The 27104-nt window shown below is 41.8% G+C and overlaps 1 protein-coding gene across 3 annotated transcripts in view; it reads right to left on the minus strand.

Moving 5' to 3' along the window:
• Positions 1-27104, minus strand: part of VGLL4 (vestigial like family member 4) — a 167507-nt gene that overhangs the window by 40462 nt on the left and 99941 nt on the right. For all 3 annotated transcript variants that reach the window (XM_042910961.1, XM_042910967.1, XM_042910954.1), the window contains one exon: positions 2511-2700. In XM_042910961.1, coding sequence (XP_042766895.1) covers positions 2511-2700 — 190 coding nt within the window. The remainder of the gene's footprint in view (positions 1-2510; positions 2701-27104) is intronic.

The raw sequence follows: 27104 nt of genomic DNA on the forward strand, positions 1-27104 counted from the left end.
TGAGTTGCACATGAAATCTAGCAATTCTATTCACACTTTAAATTATTTGTAGTGTCCTCAATGTAATTATAACATAGTATGAATTATTTATAGTCACCTATACTTCAAGCTCATATGTGCAACGACCCAAGGAATCACGAAGTCATTTTCTAACTGCCTTAACACTGTAATAATAATATTACTGATGACTCAGGCAGGGGGTGCTCTCCACTGGCCCCGCGCTGCATTTACAACCATCCGGTGAGGGAACAACTACCATTACTTCCACTGAAAGATAAAGAAGCTGAAATTTAAGCCCAAGACATTCTGACTGAAAGTCACACACACTCAGACATTAAACTCACCACAATAGTATTTTTATTCTCTATTGCTGTTACCAATATCAGAATAAGTGACTTATTAATAGTAAAAGTAATAGCTACTATCAACTGAGTGTCGCACTGCACCAGACTCCTTGCACATGGTGGTTCTCGAGCTCACAGCAGCCCTCACATGAACTGATATCATTGCCATTTTACAAAGAAGGATATTGGGCCCAGGTAAATTAAGTGACGGTCCAAGGAAGTGGCAGAAATTGAAATTTAAACCAAGGCATGTTTGCTCACAGTATATACCGTTTCAGGACCACCTCCCCTCTCCGTCCAAAAACAAAAACAAAACCAAACAAACAAAAAAAACCCCAAATGTCTATTTGGGTTTCAGGAAAGAGGACAAGGAGAAGAAGAAATTCCTCATAACAAAAGAAGGAACAAACAGTTGAGCACCCAGGATCTAAATGACCAGCCTCTCCCTATCTGGGAGAGCTCATTGTTTTGCAGTGAGTGCCTTGTCTCTGGATTCCTGATTGTAGCAAATTCCAGGGCTCCAGACTGCAGCTCAGCCTCTGACTAACACTACAGTGATTTATTTGAGGATAAATACCTCTGTCAGTGTGTCTTATGACTGAACACAACAGTCCAAGCGGGATGGAATGCATGGAATGCCCAGGGCTGCTGGCGCTGAGGCAGCAGAGGGCTGCTGGCCTTATCGGCTACCTCTCACTGCGCAAGGTCTCCTCCAATGAGAAAACAGGAACTCTCTGAGCACTCATGTTCCTGCCAGAAACAGCAGCATCCTCAGAAATCAGAACTGGGGAAGCCAAGCATTTTGAATAATTATGTAACATTAATTCATGCCCAGGGAAGGCGGGGGACGAGGAGGATCTTTTTACCTGGATATACAAAGCTACGCCTTCTAATAATCAGGCCTACCTCCCCCTCTGACAAGCTCCCACACTCTGATAACGCCTAACGGCTACACAGTTGCCAGAGCAGACTCTCCGGGCAGCTGGCTGGTGTCTCCAAGTCCTGAAAACATGTGAAAAAGCATTCGACCCCCTTTGTGGGGCATGCGTAGTAAGAAGAAAGGGCAAAGAGGAACCCACAACAAGGCGCACAGAAGCATAGCTGTTTTCCTAATGTGAATGTGGTCACGCTGCACACATTCAGAGAACTTTCATTTCAACCCCTCTGTGTTATAAGTCAGGAAACTGAGGCCCAGAGAGTTGAAGCAGCTCATGTGATGATCATAAACAGTGATGGTGGCTGACGGAGGACTGGTGCTCAAACAGCTACAACAGGCTCACACGCCAGAAGTGATGAGCAGCACGTTATCACAAACACAAAAAACCATCTTTCCCACCTTAGGAAGGTCTTACGTTTTTACCCTGAGCACACAAGGTGAGAATTAATACATATACTGTCAAGAAGTCAACAGCAGCTTAACACGACCTCCCAATGCCTACGTCATTCACCTTACCGCGTCTCATTCATTTAGCATCTCCCATCATCACAAGAAGGGTGAATACTGTGCAATAGATATTCTGAGAGAGAGAGAGCACACTCACACAACTTTTATTACAGCTTACAGTTATAACTGTTCCATTATTAGTGACTGTCACCAATCTCTTACTGTGCCTAATTTATCAATTAAACTTGCTCATAGATATGAATGTCTAGGAAAAAACAGAGCATATGCAGGGTCTGGTACTGTCTGCATATCAGGCATCCACGGGGAGTCTTGGAACATATACCCCGCAGATGAGGGGGGACTACCGTACTTTTTCACGTACAATTCTAGACTCCCAAGCAAAACATGTTACATAAGCCTGTCTAGTCGCTAACCTTTCCTTCCATTTCCCGGCCCATAAGACATTCACCAAAGATTGATTCTCCTAACAACCATCATCAGTACAGGCCAGACAAGGCAGTCTTCGGTCAACCACCCCACCCCCAAGATGCTGGAGGAGAAAGCTAACATCCACGGGAGCACACACACAGGGTCAGGAGGAAGGAAAGAAGAGGTCACCTCTCCACAAGTGGTTACAATCAGTTCATCTCCTGCCTGGCAGGTAAGCATCGCTCATCCGTCACTTCGCAGCTGGCACAAAGTTGCCAGGGAAACACGGCCCCAGCACAGAACGCACGGAAGCCAACCCCAGAAGACCCTCGCTTCAGAAAGAGGGAACTTACAGATGGGGGTTGAAGATGCGACTCATCTTGGAAGCATGGTCGTTTTCACAGTCCAGGCCATCGTCCCCTTGCTCCAGGCTGAACTTTCTCTTGCTGGGACTGATGGGCGGGGGGCCTGTGCGGTGACTGGTGAGGGCAGATGCCACAGGGAGGGTCTGCATCCTGGGTTCTCCCCTGAGAGCAGCTTCACCTACGCAAAGAGAGAGGTCGTCGTCATCAATGAGCAGAAAAAAACACCCCACTGCAGCGCCCCGCTTCCCCACCCACCCCTTGCAAAAAGACTCCCGTGGAAAGTTTTGGCACATGACAGGCTGCCTGCCATTCTCAGAACACGGCCTGAGTGCAAGGTTAGCTGCCAAGCACAAGGCATTTTACATAAATGTGGTTTTCTACACAATAACTCATTCCCCTCTCCCAGCTTTACTGAGACGTAACTGACATACAACACTGCCAGTTTAAGGTGTACAATGTGTTGATTTGATACACTGATATATTGCTAACCCCTCCATCATGTCACATAATGACCATTTCTTCAATACCTCTTTAGGGTAGAGTTTAAAATTAAAAGTAACAAATAAAGTAACAGAACGGTAAAAGTATTGACCACAAACCATCTCAAAAGTTAATTTAAAACAATAAAGGTCTTTTCAACCCCGAACCTGTAAGAGAATGACCTAACACAGGCTTCATTAGAACCTGAGTAGAAACTCACTTTTCTTGCCTGCTACATTTTTATTACATTTTTGGTATGTTATTTTTTTTAAGAATGAGGAAAATTTATAGGTTCATAATTCACATATTTGCCCCAAAAGTTAAAAGAAATAAAAACACATTGTTTAATGAAAAATAAACATTTCGTTCTTACAGAACACTAAAAATGGCACATTAAATATGTTTTGGCTATTATCAGCACAAAGTTCCTGCATAGGATTTGACCTGCACAGGTGCAGTTCTCACACATTTTCGAGGCTGAACACTCAAATTAGAAATCACATTGTGACCTGACTCCAAATCTTGGTGTTTTTCATTCCTGTAATTACAAAGGCTTTGCAGCAGGCAGTAACTCTGTGCTTCATTATTAACTAAAATAAGCATGACCCTTTATTATAATAAAGGTTTTATATCTTCTAACGTTTATAAACAAGAGTAATAATTACTTGAAAAGAAAATTTCAAGTTTTCTAAGTCATATGGGTGAGGGGGGGTACCTAAGATTTTCACAAATAATAACCCTTTTGTTGTGCTATTCTTATTGGTCTCTAAGGCCTGACCAGTTTTGTTTCCACTCGGTCACAATTTGAGAGAAATATTAGGATAAAGTCAACTTCATCCGAAACCTTGTGGTACCTAAGACAGGAAACCTTTGTTTGCCACCACTAATTTTCATATCATCACAGATGTGTGCACAGGCTTAACAGTCGTTTGCTTCATACACATATGACAAATATGATTTTGTTAGGGAAAGGAGTGAGGGAAAAACCTCCTGAATGTTTACCAGGAAAAATAAAACTTTTGCCAATTGAGTCAGCAAGATATAAACTAGCAAATATACAGTGACCCCATAACACACCTCCAGCCAGGATTTCTTTTAGGGATTTTGGCCCCAAAGCAAACTGGAACTTTCCATTTCAAAGAAATAGCTAAAAACAGGCCATAGGCTTCCCTGCCACATTCAGACATTCAGCAGGATTTTGTTTGTCCTCTACTTCCTATTTATGAATTTTTGATTGAAAGGAGCAAGCAAACAGGGGAGCCTGGGTGGCTTGGTTGGTTGAGCTTCCAACTCTGGACTTTGGCTCAGATCATGATCCCAGGGTTGTGAGACTGAGCCCCACATCAGGCTCTGCACTAAGTGTGGAGCCTGCTTAAGATTCTCTCTCTCCCTCTTCCCCTCTGCCTCTCTCCCCCACTTGTGCTCGCTCACTCTCTAAAATAAAAAAAATTAAAAAAAATTTTACAAAGCAAACAAAAAAGCCATGCTAACTAATATTTATACTGTGATAAATCAGAAAATATTCTTTCCAAATACACCCCCCTCTCTTGTACCCTCCTCCTCCACAGAAAGGAAAGGGGAATTTCCAATGTAAAACATCAGTAGCCCAGCTAACTTTCGGAGCAGCCCTGATGACAACCCCCAGGAACTCAGCAATTGCAAATCAAGTCTCCTCAACATGGCACAGAGAGCCACCATGCCCGCCACCCTATGTTTCTCCACATCCTTGGCAGGTTCTGTGGGTAGGAGTAGTCCGGCTCTGTGTGGACCCCTGGGCTTTGGGAACCATTTTATCAGATGCCAGATGTGGAACAACAGCAGTTGCCATGGAAACCTACCACCACATCAACAAATTCAAATCCCCCCCCCCAAAAAAAAGTCACTCATCACAACACTAGAATACACTGCTAAGCAAAAAGCAAAACTCTTGCAGTAAGAACAACGTTCCCACTCTACTCCCCAATTTCCATCTTAACATAACCTTGTTTGTGTTTGCTGGCAGTCTACATTCATCCAACGAATGCCCCGCTTATCTTTAAGACCGAAATCGCTGGTGTCTGATACAGAGAGAAGAAAGTCTACAGGAATCCCTTGAAAACTGGGATTTCTAACCTGGAGGGTAAAGGACCCACAGAGGAACCACGGGTGGTTCTTCCCCCTGAGGGGCTGTGATGAAACTATACCAACCCCCCTAGAGACAATGGGGACATGCATGCTGTTAGTGCTAGGAGGGGCCTTGTACACTTGGATTGCCTCAATGGACAGAGAAAACTGTGTGCCCAGACATGCAGGGAACTACCCAGGGTTAACAGGTTTAGTGCAAACAAGAACCCGTGCTCTCTGCCTATCAGAATGACATCTCCTTGTAAATGCTGTGCAAGGCCCACATGTGGCTTACAGCGGAGGAACTGAAGGTATAAGGGAAGGAATCCACAGTTAGAAGTGCAGAAACAGGTCTGGTCAGTTAGACACCTTCATTTTGGGGCCTCCACTCAAGGACGCTAGTCCGACTCCTTTTATTATAAAGTAGGATTTGCTACTATTATTGTATAAGTGGCAAAGGAAGGTTAAAATAATTTTAGTAAAATCGAGGAGAACACATAGTCTGAGAGTCAAGACACTGGCAGGACACTGTCACTTTATTTAGAACCAGGAGAATATGGGCACACGCTTCCCCTCGAAGTCCTGCCTCCAACAAGGGGCTGGACTAGCTAACACCTAACTCTCCTGCAGCCCTCCGAATTAGCGACCCAACTCTGATCCACGGCCCTGTAATGGATCAAGTACGAACCAGGCAACATTTACTAAGCAATTACTCCTTGTTTAACACCAAACCAAGGCAGCAAAAGGCACAGTGTGTGTCTCAGGTGCCATAGGTTTAAAAAACTAAAAAGCGAACCCATAGTCAACTCAACTTGGAAACCACAAGATTAAACAAAGTTCACACAAATTTCTTCACTACAGACCTCTGTGTCCTCTAAAGCACTTGTCTGTCTCCAAGCCAGAAACACGGCTGTGCCGATTTTACTCACCCCCACCCCCATGCTCCTACACATTTCTGTAAACTCAGTCTTCCACAGCAGCGTTCTGGCTAGGTCAACCCACTGTAACCCCAAAAGGCGGGGACTTGAAGGTCACTGATGAGATACCCTGCAGGCTGCTTCTCCATTTATAACCAACAAGTGGTCCCATGACCCTCCCAGCCTTTGCTCCTAGTATCCCCCTTTGTGAACTCTGGGAATGTCAGCCCTAGAGGTTAAACTAGACTGGACACCACAGCACAAAGACCTCACTCTCTAACCCCAGGGCTTCTTCCTCCAATCTTCTTCTTACACTTAAATCCTACGTATCCGGCAAAGGCCACTTAAAATGCCTCCTCCTGCAGACTGTCTTCCTTGACTCCTCAATCTTAAAGCTATCTCTCTTGGGTTGAGCATTCAGCTCTTGATTTCAGCTCAGGTCATGATCCCAGGGTTGTGGGATCAAGCCTCAAGTCGGGCTCCATGTTGAGCAAGGACCTTGCTTAAGATTCTCTCTCTCTCTCTCTCTCTCTCTCTCTCTGCCCCTCCCTGGCTCTCATGTGTACACGTGTGTGCATGCACGCACACACACCTCTCTCTCTAAAATAAAAATAAAGTCATCTCTTCTGAATACCCATAGAAATTTATCCCTATGATACTTCCCTTCCTACCTTGTTTTATGCTCCTTGAAGCAGGAGACATTTAATTCATTTCATATACTCAAGAATGCAGAGCACAATACCTTCCACATAGTAAATGGATGGTAAACATTGACTGAATGAATAAATGAGGCATGGCAATGTGGTGCCAAGGTGAGAGAGTTATAGGATATGTTACAGATCAAAGTTGTGAGAATAAAGAATATTAAAAGTTTTAGTTAAGAATATTATTTAAAAAAAAAACTCTCAGAACTCAGCAATAAAAAGAACTCAATTTAAAAATAGGAAAAGATCTATGGGGCACCAGGGTGGCTCAGTCAGTTGAGCATTCGACTCTGGCTTGGGTCATGATCTCGCAGTTGATGAGTTCGAGCCCTGCGCCAGGCTCTGTCCTGACCAAGCTCAGAGCCTGGAGCCTGCTTGGGATTCTGTGTCTCCCTCTCTCTCTGCCCCTCCCCCACTTGTGCTCTATGTCTCAAAAATAAATAAACATTAAAAAAATTAAAAAATAAAAATAGGAAAAGACCTAAATAGACATTTCTCAAAGATATCTATCATCTCAAAGAAAGATGGCTATCATTTGCCATCACAAATCAAACACAAATAAAAACCACAATGAGACACCACTATACACACACCAGGAGGGCTCATCAGAAGACAGAAAAGAACAAGTGTTGACAAGAACGTGCGGCGTTTGGAACCTTTGTGCACTGCTGGTATGAACATAAAATGGTGCGACTGCCATGGAAAACAATTTTGGGAAGTTCCCCAAATGGTTAAACATCGAGTTACCACATGACCCAGCAATTTCACTCGGAGGCATACAACCAGGAGAAATTAAAACATATATTCATATAAACACTTATACATGAATGTTCACAGCATTATTCATAATAGCCAAAAACCCAAATGTCCCCCAACTGACAAGTGGGTACACAAAACATGTCTATCCAGAAGATGGAACATTATTCAGCCATAAAAAGCAATGAAGTACGGATTCATGCTGCAACATGGATGAACCTAGAAAATAGTACGTTCAGTGAAGGCAGCCAGACACAAAGGGCTGCTACTGATTCCATTTACATGAAATGTCCAGAATAGGCAAATTAAAGACACAAAAAATAGATTCGTTCTGGAGGCTGCGAGGAGGAGCAATGGGAAGTGACTGCCAGGGAGTGGAGAGTTTCTTTTGGGAGTGATGAAAATGTTCTAACATGGATGGCGGGGGCAGGGGAGGCTCAGTCGGTTAAGCTCTTTTGGGAGTGATGGAAATGTTCTAACATGGATTGGGGGAGGCGGGGGCTGGGTGGCTCAGTCGGTTAAGCATCCACTTCAGCTCAGGTTATGATCTCACGATTCGTGGGTTCGAGTCCCACACCCAGCTGTGCTGACAGCTCAGAGCCTGGAGCCTGCACTTCAGATTCTGTGTCTCCCTCTCGCTGCCCCCCTGCCCACTCTCTCTCAAAAATAAATAAATAGAGATTTTAAAAAATGCTCTAAAATGGATTGTGGTGAAAGTTGAACAATCTGTGAATATACTCAAAACCACTGGGCTGTATATGCTACATGGGTGAATTGTATTGGTATGTGAATATCTCTACTAAAGCTGTTACCCTCACCACTAAAAAATAAAAAAGATATTTATAAGTAGATGACAAAAGACTCCAGTATCATTAGTTCCTTTCCTATCTCAAGTTTTTCACACTGAACTGTTCAATGAGAACAAGCATCCATTAATTTTCCCTGGAATGAAAATAAACCTTGTGTTATTATAGCTACAGCTCTCTACAATGTTAAAGTTGGGTAGTTTTTAAAAAAAACTATTAATTTAAGCAAAAACAGGTCAGGTAGGCACTTGGATTCACCAAGGGAACCCTTCACCAAGGGTTCTATTAAGGTCCAGCTCAGCTTTTAATCAGACCTTGTGTGAGCCCCCCTTGCATGCTGAGGGCTGTGTGAAGTGCTGTGAAAAAGCAAATGACCTAACAGACTCTGACCACATGCAGGGAAGGAAAGAATACACAACAAAAGGAACTTAATCTGAGGTGTAAAAGACTTTTTGCACTTGAATTAGCGTATATTCTAAATTTCACAATGATTTGGTAACTGAAAAAGAAAAGTATCTTTTTCAGAAATAAACAGGAGAAAGGAGATCCAAGGAACTCAGTGTTTTAAGTTTCTCAAGCTGGTCTCACTAGGATTGTCAACTTTAAAAAAATATATATATGATTGTAACAAAGGAAGTTTAGTTTTTAAAATGCATTTGGCCTCTTTATATAGGGATGGGTTACTAAGAAAATGCCCAACACATGCAAAGATTACATAACTGCTGTTCTCAGTCCTGGTGGCAGTTCTAACATAGGGATCAAAAATATTTCTTAAATATGTCTTCCAACTGGAGATGAGCAAAGATTTTTGGCCCAAAATTTCATAAAAATCAGCATCTATTAATTTCGATGGGGAAAAAAAAGAGTTGAACAGAAAGATAAAGAAAACCGCTTAGCTTTATGATGTGCCATATAATGATTCTGGTGAAATATCAGAAGAAAATTCTGCTTTCTAGTCAGAATACGGTGGAGGGAAAGCAAGGCATGGGGACAAGACCCAGGGACATGTGGCCTAGTTTCAGAATCCTGCACAGATTCTAAGACTCCTTACTTCCTACATTTTAATATAGCTGAGCTTAAAGTTTGTCTTACATTCAATTAGCATATTTTCAAAAGCGAGACCGTTTCTTTCTTAGTGGGACGTGAAATAATGGTTGGTCTTAGACTGGATACAATATGGAACCAAACTGGAGGGCCTTCAAAACAGCACTGGTCTCATTAGCCTGTTTCTTCATTTGTAAAATTAAGTGATTTGATTATACCACCTTAATGGCTTAACTTTTGCTCTAAATGTCTCCTCCATTTTACGTAAGGGCTATCTTCCAAAGTTAAGTCATACTTTAGCTGCCGATGAAGAAATACTCAACTTTTATAGGACACACCTTACACAATAGAAGAAAAAAGTGATTCCACTATGTATGCTTAACTAATTTACTTCATCCTTGAAGGGGATGTGATTAAAAATCAAGGAGACTTCCAATTCTCAGTGGTCAAGTTTCACTCACGTATTCAAATACCCTAAGAGCACTGTAGTTAGTACGCTGAAACTGGAAATAACTATCATCTGGTCCACAAAATGCAGATTCGACCCTCATACAACGGGATGATGAAGGCCAAGGTCTTCAACATGGAGGTGAGACAACTAATTTGTTTCAGTGACCATAAGGGATTCCAGGGAAAAGCAGAGGCAGCTTTGGAACCCGGGTCCCTCAGCTCCCGGTCACCGCATCGCTTCACCAGCTCTGTAAGCCAATCGCCACACGAGGATTTGTGACTGCATTCAAGACTGTGGCCTGCCTCACGAGGAATTCATGAAAATCATGGTATTGACTATCATTTTATGGAGATTAGTCAAACAGCACAAGGCTGAAATGACAGTGTCTTTGTGTTTACGGAGAAGGGGAAGGTACGAGTGTACTAAAAAAAGTTATCTTGCCCTTACCCTTAACAAGGGCAGATTTTCCACAAAAATCTGTATTGCCTTCCATACTCAAAACCTTTCTTCCACAATTTAAATCGTCGCTGTGTTTAAGACTTTAGGTTCTACTCCCTTCCCCATCCCTTTTATCATGTTTGAACCTAAATCAAAAAGAAAAAAAAAAAAAAAACAAACCCCACAGCTTGGTTCCCACCCCCCACCAAAAGCCTCTCGGCTACGTGGGACCGTCTCCTGTCTGACCACAGCCCAGGGGGAGCAGACTGACATCACTCTACTGGCGAGAGGCACCCAGATAAAACAACTGCTCTCCCCTCACGCTCAGGACCGTGCAGGGCAGCGGCCGCGGCATATTCATTTTCTTTCAAATAATACTTCTTTGTCTCAGGGACCAGCAGCTGGAGAGAAGACCGTGAAGTCAACCTCTTTCACACAGTTCAACTGGTGGCTCTCCCCATTCTGGTTCCCTTTTTTCTTTTTTTAAAGGAGGGCTGTTAGGCAACATGATGAAACCCGGGCGAGCCAGAAGAGATAAAAGACCTGACGTAGCGTCTGCCAGCGGTGCAAGGATTACCAGCGATTCTACAGGGCAGTGACCACGCCCCCTCGCCCCCACCCCTTTCCCACAGCCGCTCTCAGCAGCTCAGAGCCGCAGCTGGAGACTTGCAGAGCCCCATGTCACATCTGGAGGCCAAATCTCAGCAAAAGGTTACTCGGATGCAGCCAGCCAGGCAGGGGAAGCCGTGTGAGTGCAGACCCCCAGCTGAGCATCATTTGAGCGGCTCTGGGCTTTTCTTTAGGGCAACAAGGAGATTGTTGAGGAAAAAAGAAAAAAAAAAGAAAGAAAAAACCCTTACAGCATATTACTGACTGCTAATAATATAACTAAGGATTAACAAAACATAGTAAAATGTGGCGTTGCAACATACATACGCCTTCGTAATCAGATTTTCAAATAATCCTGTAAATGTTACACTTTGTCAGAGGTTTCCTGTATCTTACGCCAAGTATATTTTATTTTTAAAGCATTTAAAAATGTGATTATTCCGGTTTTTCCTCACTACGGTCCCATAACGGAAGAAGGTTAAGAATGATTCCCTAACTGCAGCTAAGGAGATTAATGTGTCAAGAATTAAGTGAATTGCTTAGGTCATAAAGCTGATCCACAGAAGAGCTGGAAGGATAAGCCAGGCATTCAGATTCCCCCATTTTCATATTCTTTTTAGATATGCAGGATTCTTTACAGGTTAAGGAAAAGAAGTGGGAAGAAGACAGGTAAAGGGGAGAGTCCCTGCAGAGCAGGTGGGGGGTTCACCCAGATTACAATTCAGCAAGTCTGGCTGGCACCTGCTCCCAGACAATGCCAGTGTGGCTGGTATTATCAGGGTGGAGGATGTCCACAACTCTTAATAGTTTTGTTTTATTATTTTATTTTATTTCACTTTACTATTTTAATTTTTATTTTAGAGAGAGGCATGAGTAGGGGTAAGGAGGAAAGGGAGGGAGAGGGAGAGAGAAAGAGAGAGAATCTTAGGCAGACTCCATGCTCAGTGAGGAGCCCTACATAGGGCTCAATCCCTCCACCCTGGGATCATGACCTGAGCCAAAATCACGAGTGGGACACTCAACCAACTGAGCCACCCAAGCTCCCCTACAATCCTTAATGGTTTTAAACATCTGTAATTCCATAGGGATTAGAGCAGGAAGGGTTAAAAAAAGAACCGCAGGGGAATAGTAAAATGTCTGGAATTCTCAATCTCCATTCTGAACAGACAATAAAATGTTTAGGAAAGGTTAATCTAAATATCAAAAAGTACTAACTAGCTGAAGATATATTAAAGTCAATTAAAAATTATTATATTCACACCCATATGTTGCTATTCATTTAACAAGTTTTATACCACTTAAAATAATTTTGTTGTGTTTGTTGTTAAAAAAAAAGAAAAGAAAGAAAATCCATGCACTATCATTTGCTCTACTGAATTCAATTTACAAGTTAACTGTACCTTCTTCATGGATTACGCAATACTGGAATCTGGGGGAAATTATCACAAAGTAAGAGAAGTGAAATTAATGTCTTATTATAAATGTCACTTCAGCTCAAAGAAAAACTCAGTTATCTAACAATGACATAATTAGGGAAGATCAGCAGATCTCAGTTCCAAGTCGGGTTTTGGCTTTCTAAATCATAATTGGGACTCAGAAAGATCAAACAATTGACCACGTCCTCCGTTTCCTGAGCCAGACCAACGACCACACCAGCTTCTACTCTTGGTCCTCCAATCCTAGGCTACGGCTCTGCAGGGAGTCCAGAGTCAATCAGGAAGCTGAGTTTCAGAGTGTGAGCCCTGCTTTCCTGTACCGGTGAGGCCGGAAGGGCTGTGTCTGCCCGGATATTAGAACATGGATACAATGTGTCACGTGTCCTCACAAATCCCTATCTGAGGTCCTGGCACCAACGCATGACCCCAGAGGCAGCTCAAGAAACTTTTAGTGCCAGGCATACAGAACCCTCCTAATGGAAAAGGCCCTGTTTTTAACAGCAGAAATTCTTCACTGTATTTACCAGAAAATCCACTTTGGTGACATGTTACTGTTAATGAGGAGAATTATGGAAGTAAAGTTTTTACAGATGGTATTAGAATCAGGCTCAATTTCCTCCATGGTAGAGCTCATACATGCTTAGAAGGAATCGCTGAACAAAGTAAAGCAAAAAAAGGCTTGCTCTGCGGCACCTGGGTGGCTCGGTTGGTTGGGCAGGCGGCCGACTTTGCCTCAGGTCATGATCTCACAGCCCATGAGTCTGTGGGTTCAAGCCCTGTGTCGGGCTCTGTGCTGACAGCTTGGAGTATGCAGCCTGCTTCGGATTGTGTCTCCCGCTCTCTCTGCCCCTCTCCCTCCCTCCCTCTCTCTCTCAAAAATAAATAAACATTAAAAAAAAATTTTTTAAAGGCTTGTTCTAACCTCTTCAACAGTTGAACTGCCTCATGAGGGACGTGCATTAAAATAGAGAAATTAAGCTGTGGGAAAATAGTAAACATAAGTGGTTAATGTAAGCGGGTAAAAATTCCCAAAGAAACTCTCTCTTTAAGCCCTTTAAAATGCAACAGGTTAAACATCAAAGATAGTATGTTAATATCTGCATTTTCAAAACATTCTTTACTTGAAGGGAATTCTGGAGGGTTTGACTGGGGCAGGGGCTCTGGGAGAGTTAAGTCTTAGAATCAGTCACTGACCACTAAGGAAGGAAAAAAAAAAAAAAGACAATTCTGGGAGGGAAAGGTGGGACTGGAAAATTAAACTTGTGCTTCCTCTGATTTCCCATAATCTTTGGAATGGACTCATTACAGTATGCCTATAGAAGAGTTTACTCATGCCCAGCTCTCTTTGCAACACCAAGCACAGGGCCACGAGTGTCTCGCTTCTTCCTGTACCCCTGACCACACTAGCCATGTGCAGAGAAACTCAGTATAAGTGGGCTTTGGAATCAGAAAAAGGTATGATCTTAGCAATGTCTCTTCACTTCTCTTGAACCCCCATTTCTTTTTTTTTCAATATATGAAATTTATTGTCAAATTGGTTTCCATACAACACCCAGTGCTCATCCCAAAAGGTGCCCTCCTCTATACCCATCACCCACCCTCCCCTCCCTCCCACCCCCCATCAACCCTCAGTTTGTTCTCAGTTTTTAAGAGTCTCTTATGCTTTGGCTCTCTCCCACTCTAACCTCTTTTTTTTTTTCCTTCCCCTCCCCCATGGGTTTCTGTTAAGTTTCTCAGGATCCACATAAGAGTGAACACATATGGTTATCTGTCTTTCTCTGTATGACTTATTTCACTCAGCATCACACTCTCCAGTTCCATCCACATTGCTACAAAGGGCCATATTTCATTCTTTCTCCTTGCCACGTAGTACTCCATTGTGTATATAAACCACAATTTCTTTATCCATTCATCAGTTGATGGACATTTAGGCTCTTTCCATAATTTGGCTATTGTTGAGAGTGCTGCTATAAACATTGGGGTACAAGTGCCCCTATGCATCAGTACTCCTGTATCCCCTGGGTAAATTCCTAGCAGTGCTATTGCTGGGTCATAGGGTAGGTCTATTTTTAATTTTCTGAGGAACCTCCACACTGTTTTCCAGAGTGGCTGCACCAGTTTGCATTCCCACCAACAGTGCAAGAGGTGAACCCCCATTTCTTCATCTACCTTGAGAGATTGTTGTCAGAAGCACTGAAAACTTATAGGAAGTTTCCAGTCCAGAAGAGGCCATGTATTATATACTATGTGTCTAATTCCATCAGTTGACAGTCCCATTTAAAGGATGGGATGGTGGGGAAAAAGGAGACTTCTCCAAACGTCACTCTCACTATTCATGAGAACTCCTCTCTTCTCATCAAGTTAGCACATATAGTTTCCACTAACTAACTGAGAAGGTCAGGAGACACCGTGTCAAGGAGCATGGGTGTGTGAGCGTTCCCAATCTGCCCCACCAGGAGCCAGCAGATGATCCTGGGGCAGCTACCTGACTTCCTACAACTGTTTCCATATGTGTGAAAATGCCCGTATGAACCTACACATGGACCCTGAGCTATTTCAAAGATTAAACAAGAAACCTGGCACAGTGCCTAACACATAGTTGGTGCTCAGTAAAATAGCACCTCTTCCTTCCCAGGCACACTCTCAACTCAGTATGCTTGCTTCCATGCACATTTCTCCCCACTAAGATGCATTCAGAATTCCTCTGGACCAATTCATATTCATCTCCACTTTCAAAACCCAACCCACAGGCACCCTGCCACCCCCAGCCCCAAGAATATCTGTTCTGACACCATCTGGTAGAGCTGACACGGCTGTCCTGAGTGACATTCTAGTACTGTCTGCCTCCAACTCAAAAGCTACAGATTTTTTTTTTTAACTTTCTTTATTTATTTTGGAGAGAGAGGGAGCACAAGGAGGGGAGGGGCAGAGAGAGAGAGAGAGAGAGAGAGAGAGAGAGAGAGAGAGAGAGAGAGAAAATCCCAAGCAGGTTCCGTGCTGTCAACGCAGAGCCCAACACGGCCTCAATCCCCAAAACCGTGAGATTACAACCCGAGATGAAATCAAGAGTTGGACGCTTAACTGACTAAGCCACCCAGGTGCCCCCAAAAGGTACAGATTTTTGACCAATACCACCATGTTTGCTAGGGTCTCCAAAGATAAATAGGCAATCTTGTTCTCTGCAATATATTCTAGTCCAGACCCTGAGGAGTAAGAGCAGGCTCCCAGGAACCAATACAAAATTCTTACACAAACTGGCATACGGACTGTTGATGGTCACATACAGGCCTACCTATTCCAAACATGAAATCTCATTATCAGCTCCAAACTCCCTCAACAGAGCTAAAGCAGGCAGGTAGCTAGGATGTAACAAATACCCTAAGTCAAATATTCTGCTATCCCACAGAGATGCATTAACTCACTGTATTACTTATCATGAAACATGCTGGTTTCAGAAGTCACTGAGTGAATTTTCCAAGGATTAAAACAGGACACAAAGTTCAAATACTGAGAGAGTGGCACACGATACTGAGAGAGTGACAGCAACATTAAGAACTCAGGCATGGACATAATTCAAGTGCCTAACAACCATGAAGACTGTAATAAAATGAGCCACTCAAAGTAACATTCTGTAAACTTTATTAGTGAAAGAGTTAAATACAGGAGTAATTTTTTCCCAACTTTTTATTTCAAAAAAAAAAAAAAAGTTAAGCTACTGAAAGTTGAATGGACAATGAATATCCCACTTCTTATACCTAGATTCACCTAGCATAAGCATCCTGTCAGTGTTTTATCTATACTCACTTTTTTTTGCTATAACTGCTATAGTCTTTTATAAAGTAACTTGTAGGAGGCACTTGGGTGGCTCGGTCAGTTAAGCATCTGACTCTTGATTTCAGCTGAGGTCACAATCTCACCGTTTTTGAGTTCGAGCCCCACATCTGGCTCTGCACTGACAGTGTGGAGCCTGCTTGGGATTCTCTCTCTCCCCCTCTACTATCTCTGCCCCTCCCATGCTCTCTCTTTCTCACTCTCTCAAGATAATAAACTTAAAAATTAATAATAATAATAATAATAATAATAATAATAGAGGATCACAAAGCGCTTTTGATTATGTAGGTTCTACCTATCAACAATTCCTATATTAGGAATTAAAATGAAGAAAATGTTCAAATATTAATTTGAAGATAAACTTAGCACATCAAAAAAAGCAGCAGCAGCTATGGGCATCTTGTAAAAGGAGGGCATTAATTTTAGCTGTACCAGTTAAGAACAAGGATTTGAAAAATAAGTAGGATTTGGACACTTGAAATGATGGGTATGGGCATTCCAGGAGGGGACAGCTGCATGAGTAAATGGAGAGAGCAAGGATGACGTCATATGTGTGCACGTGTGCACAAGGTCAATCTAACTGTTATGAAGGGCTCATTCCTTCTAGTGGTAAGGAGTTAAAGCTAAATAGATAGATGGGTCAGATAACACAGACAGAGTGTTTAGGTATGACAAGCAACTGATAGGGAGCCACATAAGTGTTGACGCGGCAAAGGCAATCTTCAGGCGCTTCTGGGATGGACACACCTGAGCGCGGGGGTAGGGCAGTGACACACGTGTAAGGTGTGGGGGTCAACAACATTCACATCTACGAGGGTAGTGAAGAGGCAAGTCCAAGAGGTGCTTTAAGGAAAGATCTTTATAAACTGAGAAACCATGCAAACTGGAAAAGCTGAAAGCTATACTCTTTTTCTACCTTATCAAGATAAAAGAGGAAAAATAAAGATTGAGTTAGCAGTGTGAGTCTATATTTTAGGTTCTCCAAAGTGATCTAACAAAGGCTAATGAGCTTTCTACATCCACATTTTTGTTATGACATTTTTAATATTCTAATGAAATTCTTTTTATTGCTGGAGAAAAATTTCAGTATGCCAAAACTCATTTTCTTTAAATAAAATAATAGAGATATCTATTGTTTTAGTTTCAGGAAGTATGCTAAGATTTTCCAACTGTCCGTGAATAATCAAAACTCATTTCACAGGGGTGCCTGGGTGGCTCAGTCGGTTAAGCGTCCAACGTAAGTAATGCTACTTACATTTCATCATGACTCAGGTCATGATCTCGTGGTTTGTGAGTTCGAGCCCTGTGTCAGACTCTGTGCTGAAGCTCATAGCCTGGAGCCTGCTTCGGATTCTGTGTCTCCCTCTCTCTCTGTCCCTCCCCCACTTGTGCTCTGTCTCTCTCTGTCTCTCAAAAGTGAATAAATGTAAAAAAAAAAAAAAAAAAAATTCATTTCATAGGTGTTTCCCGGGTAACATCTGAGTTGTAAAGAACAAATATCAAGTATCTCAATAATACGTACTTATAAAATAAAAATTCTTAACAGTGATTTAAAACAGACTCAAATGAAATCCACCCTATGTTGAAATAAACCAATCCTAAACAATTATAATATAACACCCTTCATTAAATTAGTGTCAAGCTAATATGCAGTTATGTTAGTTTTTTTTTTTTTTTTTCATAGCATGCAGTATATTTTGGTCCTTTTATGGAAAAATTTTACTCAGTAATTATAGTTTACATAAGCTATGACTGAAAAATGTTTGCATTCCCCAACCAAAAACTAAAACACTATTGTACTTGAAGTCTAAAAGTACACTAACTAGCCCGAGAGAGTATTAAACCATTTATTGCAGATTTACTGGAGAGGCACACAGTTAATTTCATCTTTCGATAACAGTATTTAATACCAAAATGTATTTTTGTTTTACATTACAAACAGAGGTATGGTAATAGCATACAGCATCACCAAACACTATGTGAATCTGAGAGTAGCTTTGTGAAGGGACTATTGCAGATTTGTTTCCTAGGTTTTAACATTAATTGGAAATCTTAAGATCTTTATGCAAAAAAGTGTATTACATCAAGGAAAACTTTATTTTTTATATACATATTTTTTTACTTTAGAGAGAGTACGTGAGCAGGGGAAAGAGGCAGAGAGAGTAAGAGAGAGAAGTCTTTTTAAACAATTATGGTTTTTGTCCTCCTGCTTATATTTTTTTTAAGTTTATTTATATTTATTTTCAGAGAGCAGGGGAGTGGGGAAGGGGCAGAGAAACAGGGACAGAAAGAGAACCCCAAGTAGGCTCCTTACTGTCAGCACAGATCCCAACATGGGGCTTGAACCCACAAACCAGGAGATCATGAACTGAGCCAAAATCAAGAATTGGACACTCAACCGACTGAGCCACCCAGGTGCCCCAAGCACTTTTTGTATCCTTATCAAGTGCCAAGAAAAGATACTGTTAAATACAAACTAAAAACTTGTAACAGTTAATCTGAAAACAAATATTCCACTAGCATGCAGAATTTGATGTGTTTCTCAAACACAATGCATCCCCATGATGCAGAGTTTTATAGGCAAGTTTGAACATGAAGGGGGTTCCCCAAATTAAACAACTTCAAATATTAGGGGAGGGGATGCTACTTACATTTCATCTCTACTTCTCTCCATCCTGTCTACCCCCCTCCACCTTTCTTTTAAAGTTTACATTAGCCAGTGAGCAAATTTTATCAATGAAAGGCCAGGAAGGACTGAGTCCTCTGGTGTATTTACTTAAGATATGAAGGTCAAACAACCACTGGGCTCATAAAAGTTGTGGCCGGTTCAGGGCCTACACTTCAGGTCTCTCCTTACCTCCAAGTGACTCATTAGGAAGCAAAAGAAAGAGGAAAACTGAGCTGATCAAAGGCTGGGCTGTCATTAAGTGAAAATGAGGGAAGATGAAAGGCTTGCCCTCCACTTCAAAGGTACAGAGGAGCCTGGGTGAGCTGACAGCGGGAGCCCCTGGATCCGCGGTGCAGACATTCCTCAAGCTGCTGTGTCCCCGCTCCGTAAAACAGAAACTCCAATGGTTTCCTCCTGAATGTACAGAGGGGTGGGTTTCCCCAAAATACAAACCTCACTGCAGAAATGAAAATGAGGAAAGTTGATGGGGCTCCAGGGCAGCTGCCAAAGGTGGCTCTCTGAAACAGCATGCAGTTACACCGAAGCCAAGTTTCTCCCTGGGCTTTCATGCATGTAAGGAAACAAATCTTCATTCTGAGAGGTCTGGGACGAAGCAGCAGGTCCACTTCCCCAGCAGTTTAATGCAGGGTACTCAGTGTGTTCATGCAGAAGGCCAGACTTGCTGGAGTCTACAGGGGGGGAATAGAGCTGGTCTAGAACCAGACAGGGCTAGGGAGCAGGGGCAGGAAAGTCAGATGGATTTAGGATGTCACTACAGTTCCCTCATCCTATCCTGTCCCTTCCCCAGACCCCGACTTCCCACCCATTCACAGTATTTCCACACACAGAGGCTCCTTCAGGCAGGAAAGATTTTACATTAGAAGGGGGACCCTAAGTCATCTAGTCTAATCTCCATCCCAAGATAGACTCCCTGGAATGACTATAAAATGGGGGAAATGTGCACTCACTACCTCACCTCCTTTAACACATGAGCAACCTTATCTATGTAGTTTTGACCATCCTGGAGACTTTTCACTGAATTTGCAAGGCCCTCCCACCCTGTAATTTATGGTTAGTAACAGAAGTGCATGTACGTGCAGAGGAAGCACAGAGAGCCACCTATTCTACCCAAAGTTAATAATCAGGATGATAGGGAACCCTGAGGAGCATTTACTTGGTGTTGCAAAGCTTATATACACGAATTCATTTCATCCTTCTAATTACCTATGAAGTAGGTATTCTTATTGAGTCTCATTTTACAGAGGAGGAAACGGAAGCAAAAAGGTGGCATATCAAGTTGCCCAAGGTCACATGCCATTCAGAGACGTTTAACGGAGCAGATGGTACTCCGGCTGGGTCTTGAAGGATGAGCAGGAGTTTGCCAGAGAAAATATCCCGCAGACCAGACAAGCACTCAGTGAAGGATGGTGGGAAAACGCATGGGCAACCCAGCCACTAGAATATACATGGCAAAGTGAAAGTGCTTTAAAGAGACAGGCAGAGAAAGGCCCATTAACAGTGATGCTGGGGGACACCTTGGGCTTAGGCTATCTAAAGGCTTTAGTGGCTAGAAGCCCCCCTCAAATAAATACTCATTACAAGCAGTTAGCTTGCTATGCAGACGAGTTCAAGACAAGACCATGAGCCCTGCTTCCTTCCACTTCCAATCAGACTGCTGTCACTGGAGTTCTCCTGCATGGAAATTCTGCAGTAGCCTTTTCTACTGGGCCATGCTCAAGCAAGTTTGGACTGTATTTTGCAGGCAATGGGGAGCAGCCAATGATGACCTTCAACCTGGAAAGCGACATACCCCCATATATACGTGGCCATCTGCACATCTGCCCTCGTTGACTGGATTCACCTAGAATTCCATCCCCATATTCTGCTCATCATCACCAAACACCCCCACCCACAACTTACTTTCTAAAGATTATCTTACTTTACAACATGCATGATGCCAACTTGTTTCTTATATAATAACTAGTACTGATCAGAAAGAAAGCCTGACACTAGGCTGTCAGCTCCTTGAGAAGAGCACTGGACACAAAGCCTGGTGCTCAAATATTCACTGGATGGCCCTCTAGGTGCCATTAATAAGGCTCATCACCTAACTGGTAATACTTTGCAAAATGTTTTCATGGAAGCGAATGGTATGTGCAGAACTTCAAGAATAAATTAAAGGAGTATCAATACAAACAATAGCCTTCCCTTCAAATCTCCAAACTGTATCATAGTTTTATTAAGATATAATTCATATACTACACAATTCACCCCTTTAAAGTGTCCAATTCAATGTGTTTTAGTATATGCCTAAGGTCATGCCACAATCACCACAATCTTTTTTAAGATTTTATGTTTAAGTAATCTACTACACCCAACATGGAGGCTGAACTTACGACCTTGAGATCGAATCACATGCTCTGCCAACTGGGCCAGCCAGGCACTCCAACAATCACTACCATCTAATTTTAGAATAGTTCTTCCCCCCCAAAAAATTAGCAGTCAGTACCCACACTGTACCCCCTCTCTCCAGCCCCTGGCAATACTACCTTATTTTCTGTCTCTATATATTTATCTCTTCTAGACATTTCATATAAATAGAATCATATTGTAGTCTTTTGTGTCTGGCTTCCTCCACATAGCATAATGTTTTCAAGGTGCATCCATGTTGTAATATGCATGGGTACTGTGTTACTTTTTAATGACAAATAATACTCCATTGTATGGGCTATAACACAACATACTTATCCATTCATCAGCTGATGGATATTCACACTGATCCTACTGTTTGGCTATTATGAATAATGCTGCTATGGATGTCAGTGTGAGGCCGTGTTTTCCATTCTCTTGGGTGTATATCCAGGAATGGAATTGCTGGGTCAAATGGCAACCCCAAGTTTAACATTCTGAGGAACTACCAAACTGTTTCCCCTAAGTGGCTGTGCCTAAAATTTACAATCCCACCAGCAATGTATGAGAGTTCCAATCTCTTTATACCCTCATCAGCCCTTGTTACAGTCTTTTTTTTTTTTTAATTTTAGCCATCTTAGTGGGTGTGAAGTTGTATTTCACTGTAGTTTCAATTTGCACTTTCCTAGTGACTAATGATATTGAGGCTTCTTTTCATGTGCTCATTGACTATTAGTATATCTTCTTTGGAGAAACGTCTATTCAAATCCTTTGTTCAATTAAAAAAAAATTTTATGTTTACTTATTTTTGAGAGCAAGAGAGACAGAGCATGAGTGGGGGAGAGACAGAGAGAGAGACACAGAATCCAAAGCAGGCTCCAGGCTCTGAGTTGTGAACACAGAGCCCAACATGGGACCTGAACCCACGAACTTTGAGATCATGACCTGAGCCACAGTTGAACGCTCAACTGACTGAGCCACCTAGGTGTTCCTGTCCAATTTTAAATTGGGTTACTGTCCATGTATTGTTGAGGTGTAAGAGTTCCTCATATGTTCTGGATACAAACCCCTTACCAGATATATGATTTGTATAAATGTTCTTCCATTCTGTGGATTGTGCTTTCATTCAAATCTATTATTACCATTACCTATGGCCTTCAGATTTACGAACAAAAAAAAGACCCCTCACACAAAATCTGACTCTTATTCTTATCTCTTACAAGGCATGGGAATGTTATAACAAATGCTCTTCTAAGAGCCATTATCTTCCCATCCTGTTTCCTGATAGCCCAGCCTGTGTTGAACACCAAGGGCCCAGCCATGGCTAAATGCCCACCACATCCACCTAGGTGGCAAACTCCAGGAAAATAAACAACAGTGACATTCACTATAGACATTCTGCCCGTTTTAGAAATTCCATCCATCTTCCCAAAGCTGTGCTTTAATGGTTTTACAAAATAAAGAAATATAATGTCACGCTATTAATAGACTGCAGAACCTACATGTGTCTTGCCAGCCTATTTTCTTTAAAACCATGTTGACAATGATTGTTAAAACTGCTCCCATGCCAGAATGCTCCTTAACTGTTTTAGCCTTGACATGAGGTCAATGGGAATTAGACTAATGAAGAAATAAAACCAAACTGAAACATTGTAATTTGGGGCCTCCTAGACTATATTAAACTTTTGGCAAATTAGATGGATGAGTGGTTGCAACCACTGACATTCATATTTCACTCTTAGTTCTCCAGGGTCCTCATTCTCTCTGTGCCATTAACCTTTAGGGTCTAGCTCTTTGTCAATCTCACTTCAACCATGTGTTCTAAGGATTACAGAATCAGTAATTCCACAGCACATTATGGCACAGACCCGGTCAGATCAGAGAGACAGATGTGAGCTCATGTAATTGAGAGGTTTCCATCTGTCGCATTGAAAACTAAGGCCTGAAAGACTCTCACATTTTCTTTCGTTCAGGGCTGTTCAGACACCGGATGGCCCATGTACTTAAGCGCTGGGTAGTTCTGCAAACATCTTAAATGGCTAGTGTTTCTGCCTTTCTTGCCAAAGGTGGGTGGATATTCATGGAAGATGCTCACATTAGACCTAGTATGGATCCCAAGCATGGCTGAAAGCACAGAGGTGATAATTCCAGGTGGAGAAAGTGACATCACCTCCTACATATCCAAATCCTAGCTTCCACATCAGCCCACACATAATCAGGTCCCCTCACTGGGACAGCACATTATCTACTGGAATAATATCAAGGCACTGTAGACTTTCTGGAAGGGAAAAGAAGAAGGAATCCATGAAGAAAAAGCAGTAAAGGCTCTTGTATTAGCGAAGAGTTAAAAATAGGTGTCATACAAAAGAGACATTCTATTTTTATAGCAGGATTTTCTGTAAGTGGCTAATGAATATTTCTATGGCTACTCAAATGAAACTGACTCCATGTAACAAATGCATTACTGGAAATTTGGGAATAAATTAACTTTTGGTTAAGTATGATCTTGATCTACTGAGCTCCTAGTTAGAGCAAAAGTAGGTCCCATTCATTTTTATCAATCTATGGAAATTTTCCTTATTGTTTCTCATTCAGCTACTCCTATTCTCCGCTTGGTACCATGCTTTTCAAAGTGTGGTCTCTGGAGCACCTGCATCAGAACAACCTGAGACACTTATTTAAGATGCATTTTCCTAAGCCCGACCCCAGTCCTCATGAAAAAGTTGTCCAGGGACCCTAAAAATCTATAATTTTAGCATGTTCCCCAGGAGGTTCCCTGCATTTTGCTTGTATCTTCTCTTGGGCCCCATCCAGTCTCCAAACTGATCAATAGTGCAATCAATCAATACTATGATCAATCAAACATTTCCAACTGCCTAAGGGGTATTGGAGCAGTGATTGGTGGAAGGGAAAACTGATGGCTGTGAGTATCTTAATGCTCAAGCATTCAATCAAGAAATGACTGAAGAGCTGGGGTTCAGAAATAGAGTTTAGGCTCTCCCCATTACCACCAGCCAACAATAGCAGGTGAAATCGCTAAAGATAGCCTTTAGAAGAGCTCACCTCTGTTTTCAAACAAAGATGTATTTCTCTATTTTTTTTTTTATGTTCACTTCTTTAGAGGCTAGAATCTGCACTTAAGTGACCCTCACTGGTGCCTCAGTTTCTTTACACAGAAAATGGATATGCCATCTGCTGCCTTATATTCTCTTTAATGTGTATACTGCCATATATTTCCTATACGTCTTTTGCATAACAAAAGAACTCAGGCCCCAAAAAGCTTTCAATTGTGCAATAAAAGCCTTGAGATATTCAATAAAAGCCTAATAGATTCTAGGTCCAATTCATCAATTTCTCAAAGCCCAGAAAAACAAAAGGAACAGGGAAGGGAGCAAAGAGAAATTTCTACTTTAACTCCAGGAACTTGTTGTAACTTGCTCAGTGGGAAACTGCTCACATTTTCCCAACTAACTCCTCATGATTAAATTGAGGCCAGCTACAAAGCCACCATGATCACTCTCTGAGAGGTCAGAGCAGGTAAACTGAGGACGGCATGAAGACCCATTCAGCGTGACTGGTGTCAGTGGAGGGAGAGATCAAAATTCTCTGGTGGATCTGCCTTGTAAAACGTCATTCTGTAAATACTTGGAGAATATAAGAAATAAAGTAAAAATAATTGAGAAATAAAATAATAAAATAATTTAGAAAAAAATCACATGCCAACTTCTAAGGTTTCTCTTTCTCTTTTCAAAACTTCAGAAGTACCAGAAGCTTTTTCCTTTTGGCCCAGATTGTTTTTCAGTGCTACTTCGGGACAGAAGGTATCGCTCAGGAGAGCCGTGTGCTGCCATTTGTGTCGGATCATTCATCTATGGCAGCACATTTCTTTTAAATCCTACAAGCATTTGACATTCTATCTTCTCTGACCCCATGACAACTGAGAGCAAAACTACACAACACTTAGTTTACAACCCATTCTGGTGTAGGTTGAATGACATTTGGTTCATTTGGTTCAAAGTACAGGCTTGAAAATGTCCAAGACCAACTATCTATCTATATCCATACAGATAGATATGGATACAGATGTAGGTATATATTTTCAAATTTATGTATAATGTATGGATATAGATATCTATCAATAAATAATCCACATGAAATTACAGATCTAAAATAAAAAGCCAATTTCACTGCCATACACACACACACACACACACACACACACACACACACGAATACATAAAATTTTATGTATCTACACAAAATCACCACATCTAAAGTGTAAATTACCCGAGAGCCAGGAGTCTACCAACTTCACAAATAGCTACTGCCCTGTGCACTGTGTCAACAGGGGAGTGAAGCCAAATGCAATAAAGACAAAGCCAGAGATTGTCAGCTTACCTGTAAGCAGAAATTATCACTCAGGTACTAAAAATAAACCACACTATTGCTCTAGAGAACTTATACCACTGGGATGGGCCCATGACATCTTTGCCGGAGTGCGGGTACAAATCAGCAAACAAAATGGCTTGTTTTTCTCTTGCTTTTTCATAGCTGAAGAAGAGTGAGGAAGGCATTGTAGTCTGTATAACTGCTCAGCCCAACCTTTACGCAGGAGCTGTTGCTGCTTCTTGAAATATATTATCTCTTGGATAAATAAAATGTGGTATACCCATACAAGGGGCTGTATTCAGCAATAAAAAGGAATTAAGTACCGATACATGCTCCAACATAAGTGAACCTTTCATCATGCTTAGTCACAAAGGACCATAATATTGTATGATTCCATTTATATGAAATGTTCAGAATAAGCAGATCTGTAGAGACAGAAGGTAGACTTGGGGTTACCAGGGTCTGGAAGGAGAACGAGGTGGAGAGTGATCACTAACAAGTATAAGGTTTCTTTGGAAGGTGATGAAAATGCTCTTGACTTAGATCATGGTGATGGTTGCCCAACTGTGAATATATTAAAACCACAGAGTTGTAACACTTTACAGGGGTGAATTTTGTTTAAAAATACTAAATTTTAAAATAACTATCACCTTTAAAAACCTATAGCAGAAACAGAACCAACAATGAGGTGAGTAAATATGGTAGCTCTTTATCTTTCCAAGATTCTCAGCGAGCCCTGGGCATTGTAAGAGCTAGTTAAGCAACTGCTACAGCTGCAACGATACCTAAAATGAGGTAAATCAGGCGCCTGGGGGGGCTCGGTTGGCTTGACTCTTGATTTCAGCTCAGGTCATGATCTCACTGTTCTGTTAGTGAAATCAAGCCCTGCATTGGACTCTGTACTGACAGCACAGAGCCCGCTTGGGATTCATATTCATTCATTCTCTCTCTCTCCCTCTCTCTCTCAAAATAAAAACACTTTAAAAATAAAATGAGGCAAATCAAACATGGTAGGGAAATCCTAAACACAAAAAAATGTGCAAAAAAATAAAAACACCCTACATACATATGACACAAAATCAAAATAACAGGAGTCGCTGTATGGGTGGATGAGTATTGAGGTGTCCTCTCATTCTCCTCTTGTTACTTAAAAGATAAGCCCCTGGGAAAGGAAGGAATTTGAAGTTTTGTTTCCTCATGACACATCAGATCTAGCATATTTGGAGATTTCATAACCTTAACAAGGTAGTAACATATTTTAAGGTGCCATGCGTATTTCCCACCCTAGACACCATTTCCCTCTAGACACCACTGTGATAGCTATGAGCTGTGATTATCCCACCTCTTTAATGGGAAAGGAAGGTTCATTCTACAAAAACTCACTTACAGATAAACTAAGTGGCATTCACATCTTTCATAAAGTGAAACAGGTTGCTAGAAGGCCACCAATAGCCTCACTGCACGAAATACAATCAGGGAGCAAAGCTGAACAGAATAAAGACAAAGCCAGAAACTATCAGTCTATACAGTTTAACGATCAA

The sequence above is a fragment of the Panthera leo genome, chromosome A2, assembly GCF_018350215.1.
Source record: "Panthera leo isolate Ple1 chromosome A2, P.leo_Ple1_pat1.1, whole genome shotgun sequence".
NCBI lineage: Eukaryota > Metazoa > Chordata > Mammalia > Carnivora > Felidae > Panthera > Panthera leo.